Below are 4,976 nucleotides of genomic sequence, written 5' to 3'. Positions count from 1 at the left end.
CGCAGGTTTTCACCAAATCACCACTTTCTCTCTCTACTTAATTTCAAGCTTCATCATCAATGGCAGAAGTTGATTCGGCCTTCATCCAAGACATCATCCACAGACCAAAGCTCGCCGTTGTTGAAGCAGAAGGTATTCCCGTTATTGATATCTCCGCCGCCGGCCTTTCCTCTTCCCAATCAGACTCACTGGCCAAAGTCGCTGCAGAGATCGGAAAGGCATGCAAAGATTGGGGATTTTTCCAGATCGTCAACCATGGAGTTCCAGCGCATTTTAGAGAGAGAGCGGAAGCTGCGTCTAGGAATTTCTTTACTCAATCGGTTGAAGAGAAGGGGAAGGTGAGGAGAGGCGAGTTGAATCCGATGGGATATTACGACGGCGAACATACCAAGAACGTTAGAGATTGGAAAGAAGTTTTCGATTTTGTCGTCGACAATCCAACCATTCTTCCGGCTTCTCATGATCCCGACGATAAAGAAGTGAAACTTATTTTCAATCAATGGCCAGAGTACCCACCGGATTTCAGGTACCCTTTTCCTCCTATTCCAGATTTAGAAACATAATCGATTAATTTCACAATAATTGAAGGTCGGCATGCGAGAATTATGCAAAGGAGATCGAGAATTTGTCATTCAGGTTGTTGGAACTGATATCCTTGAGCTTGGGCTTACCTGAAAAGCAATTGAACCCATCATTCGAGAACCAAACCAGCTTCCTGCGCCTGAATTACTATCCCAAATGCCCAATTCCTCACCTGGCTCTCGGCGTTGGCCGGCACAAGGATGCGGGTGGGTTAACCGTCTTAAGTCAAGATGATGTTGGGGGATTGGAGGTGAAACGCAAGACAGACGGGGAATGGGTTAGGGTTAAGCCAATTCCCAATGCTTATATTGTCAACGTGGGTGATATTATTCAGGTCTGGTCTCAATTCTATTATATATTGCTTGTTTAGTTCAATGCAGTAATGGGAATTGAAATTGGCTTTGCAGGTTTTGAGTAATGATAGGTACGAGAGTGTGGAGCACAGGGTAATGGTGAATTCAGAAAGGGAGAGGTTTTCAATTCCTTTCTTCTTTAACCCTGGCCACCACACCATGGTTGAGCCTATGGAGGAGCTGATAGATGACCAGAACCCGGTCAAGTACACTGCATTCAACTGGGGAAAGTTCATTGCCAGAAGGAATATTAGCAATTTCAAGAAGCTTGATGTCGAAAACATTCAGATTTACCATTTCAAAGTGTCAAGCTCATGATCATGTAATATTAAGAAAATTACTACTTTGAATAAATCGAATGTAAAAGTAAATTGAAGGACATTTTTATATATACAGTATTACTACTATGGATGACAATAGTTCGTATGCAATCAATTTGTGGGGTGGGATTTTTAATATAATATATAAATAATAAATATATTAGTGATTTTATATATTTAATTGCATTCAGGTAAAATTATGTAAGATAGAAAATTAAGATCGAACACAAATTTCTCGTCAAATCGGAAAAAAAATTATCGAGTCTAAAATTATAATTATCAAGGTCAGGTGCATATCAGATATTTTAAATGTTAAATGCCATGATCACAATTTATTTCATTTTTTTAATTAAACATTATTATTTGAAAAAAAACAAATAATGACCTTATTATTAGCTTTTGTTAATCTGAATTTTATGATTTGTTTCAGTGTTATGGGTGAGTTTCACTTAGGTAGAACATAAAAATCAATATTTAATTATTATTATTAGGTGAGTATGATTTTAATTCTCAAAAGAAGAAAAAAACCCTACTTTAAATAAATGGGATGTAAAAGTAAATTAAAGAAAATGACAAGAATCTAAATTATTCCAACCATTTATGTTATCTAAATTATTCCAACCAGTTTGTATGTTTTTGATAATAATTCGTCCTCTCACTCAATGGCATTGATTTGACTTCTCGGTTACATTTTACCATTTAGCTTGCGAAACAATTATTCAAATAAAATAGCGATGATAATTGTGCACGGCTCGAATTTGTGCAATAAATAATAAATGTATTTATCATCTTGTTTTCATTTAATTTGGTGATATTTTTTTTTGCTATCATTTTTATCATGTTAAATTTTAAAAAATTTGTGAGACCCATGCAGTATTTGTAATTTAGAAAATCCAATCACAATTTAATTCCCAGTTTTTTTTAATTAAACTTTATTATTTGAAAATAAAATAAATAATGGCCTTGTTACTAGCTTTTGTTAATCTGAAATTTATGATTTGTTTGAGTGTTATGGGTGAGCTTAAGTAGAATATAAAAATCATTATTAATATTCTTAAGTGAGTATGGTTTTAATTCTCAAAAAAAAAAAATCCTACTTTGAATAAATGGGATGTAAAAGTAAACTAAAGAAGATCTCAAGAATTTAAAGTTTCTAAAACATTTATGTGAGTTTGTAGGTTTTATAAGTGTTTGTGATGCGGTGCGAGTCGAAGAGATTGGAAGATAATCTAATTAAGGAAGGGATTGGAAGATATATTCTAATCAAGGAAAGGATTATAATATATATTCTAATTAAGGAAGAGATTACAAGGGATATTCTAAATTAAGTAGGGATATTCTTGTTATGGAAGGAATATCCTAAATTAGTGTAATTAAATTGTAATTAGACGTAATTCCTAATTTAATACGTGTAAGTCCTATAAATACCCTGAAGGTATTCCATTGTAAGGGAGAAGAAGATTATTAATCAGAAAACGAGGTTTCCTCAATATCTATCAATTTCGGTATTCGTAAGAATCAACGAATCTTGATAAAGATTCATCCTAGCCACGCACGCTGCATCAGTTGGTATCAGATTCCAGTCGACCCTGAGGTATGCCGCCCCGAAGACAGCCGCGCAACCCTACCCCTGGTGCTGATGATGGTGACCTTGCTGAGTTGCGACGTGAAAACGCTGAGTTTCGCCGTGATAACGACGATTTGAAGCGGCAGGTTGAATGGTTGACGCAGCGGATGGATGCATCTATGCACATGCACCACCCTGAAGATGATGTTACGATGACAGATGAAAACCCCTTCGGTGGTCTTCGGAATCGATCCCCTGAACGCCCCAATCATCGCTGGGAGCAGGCTTTCAGGGTGGACATCCCTAAGTTCGATGGTAGTCTATCACCGGAAGAGTTTATTGATTGGCTTTCTCAGGTTGAAGAGATTCTGGATTTCAAGGAAGTTCCTGCAGATCGTCGTGTACCCCTTGTTACGATCCGCTTACATGGTCGTGCACAAGCATGGTGGCAGCAGTTGAAACAGACACGTGTTCGTCATGGTAAGGCAAAGCTCACGAATTGGGACAAATTCAGGAAGCATATTAGGGCTGCGTTTCTACCATATAATTACGAACGTAACCTGTACCAGCGGTTCCAGAATCTTCGTCAGGGTTCTCGTTCCGTGGATGACTATTCCACTGAGTTTTACACCTTTGTGGCTCGTGTTGACCTGTCTGAGTCCCCTCTCCAGTTGGTTTCTCGCTATATTGGTGGCCTTCGCCTCCAGTTGCAGGATATTTTGAATATGTTTGATCCCTTGACTGTTTCTGAGGCACATCAGCGTGCTTCACAGGCTGAGAAACAGCTAGCTAGGCGCGGTTCGGGTAGCTTTGGAAAACAGGTTGTCCCCACTAGTGGCATTGGTTCTTCTTCCCAGTCGGCCCATCCCACCCCAGCCCCCCCTCGCGGCACTACAGCCCCCCCACAGGGACGTCCCGGTGGCTTGCGTTGTTTCGATTGTGGTGAAGTTGGCCATCGCCAAGCAGAGTGTCGCAACCCAAAGTCCACCAATCGTGGTCTTTTTACTGAGGTGGATGATCCTGACTCTGCTCTTCCTTCAGATTCAGCCCCAGTGTATGATGTTTATGATGATGAGGCAGCGGAGGAGTATGTTTCTGGTGATGTTGGCCCCCTTTTGGTGATTCGTCGATCATGTTTAACCCCTCGTGCTCCTGACAACGAGTGGTTACGCAATAATCTGTTCCATTCCACTTGTACCATCGGTGGCAAAGTTTGCACCTTCATCATTGATGCTGGGAGTTGTGAGAATGTGATTTCTGAGGTTGCAGTTTCGAAGCTGGGTCTGTCCACTGAACCTCATCCCAAGCCTTATCGCTTGTCCTGGCTGAGTCAAGGTACGGATGTTACAGTTTCGAAGCGCGTACTTGTTAATTTTTCCATTGGTTCCCATTATCGTGATGCTGTATATTGTGATGTGGTTCCTATGGATGCTTGTCACCTTTTACTTGGTCGCCCTTGGCAGTTTGATCATTCTGTTATACATGATGGGCGTGCTAATACCTACACGTTCTTATTTCATGGTACCAAGATTGTGTTGATGCCAAATCAGCCCAAGAAGGGTGCTGCCCCCACTCATCATGCGTCCCCCCCTGCCACCTTGTTGTCTCGGGGTCCTTTTCAGACCGCCATGGTCGAATCAGGCATGGTGTTTGCTCTATTTTGTTCGCTGATTACCTGCGGTGCTAGTTCTGAGGTGCCTATTCCAGTGCAGCCGCTGTTACAGGAGTTTGCAGATGTTTTTCCTGAGAATCTGCCTTGTGCCTTGCCTCCTTTGCGTGATATCCAGCATCACATTGACTTGGTTCCAGGTGCTGCCCTACCCAACCGTCCTCATTACCGCATGAGTCCCAAAGAACATGAAGAGTTGCGTAGACAGGTGGAGGACTTGCTGGCTAAGGGACACATTCGAGAGAGCCTTAGTCCCTGTGCTGTCCCGGCCCTTCTTTCCCCAAAAAAGGATGGGTCTTGGCGTATGTGCATTGATAGTCGTGCTATCAACAAGATTACAGTGCGTTATCGGTTTCCTATTCCCCGGTTAGATGACTTGTTGGATCAGTTGGGTGGTGCTTCTGTGTTTAGCAAACTGGATCTCAAGAGTGGATACCATCAGATTCGTATTCGCATGGGTGATGAGTGGAAGACTGCCTTTAAGA

The 4,976-nt window shown here is 41.1% G+C and overlaps 1 protein-coding gene across 1 annotated transcript; it reads left to right on the top strand.

The window, feature by feature from the left end:
- Positions 1–1,366, top strand: LOC124945543 (jasmonate-induced oxygenase 2-like). The gene is made up of 3 exons (XM_047485997.1): positions 1–526; positions 589–916; positions 990–1,366. Exons 1-3 carry the CDS (start codon positions 60–62, stop codon positions 1,251–1,253), a joined length of 1,059 nt encoding a protein of 352 aa, XP_047341953.1. The 5' UTR covers positions 1–59; the 3' UTR covers positions 1,254–1,366.
- Positions 1,367–4,976: the final 3,610 nt, after the last annotated feature.

Source organism: Impatiens glandulifera, chromosome 7 (assembly GCF_907164915.1).
Source record: "Impatiens glandulifera chromosome 7, dImpGla2.1, whole genome shotgun sequence".
Classification (NCBI taxonomy): domain Eukaryota; kingdom Viridiplantae; phylum Streptophyta; class Magnoliopsida; order Ericales; family Balsaminaceae; genus Impatiens; species Impatiens glandulifera.
Note: the sequence above shows the minus strand (reverse complement) of the source record. Positions and strands in the feature narration are given on the sequence as shown.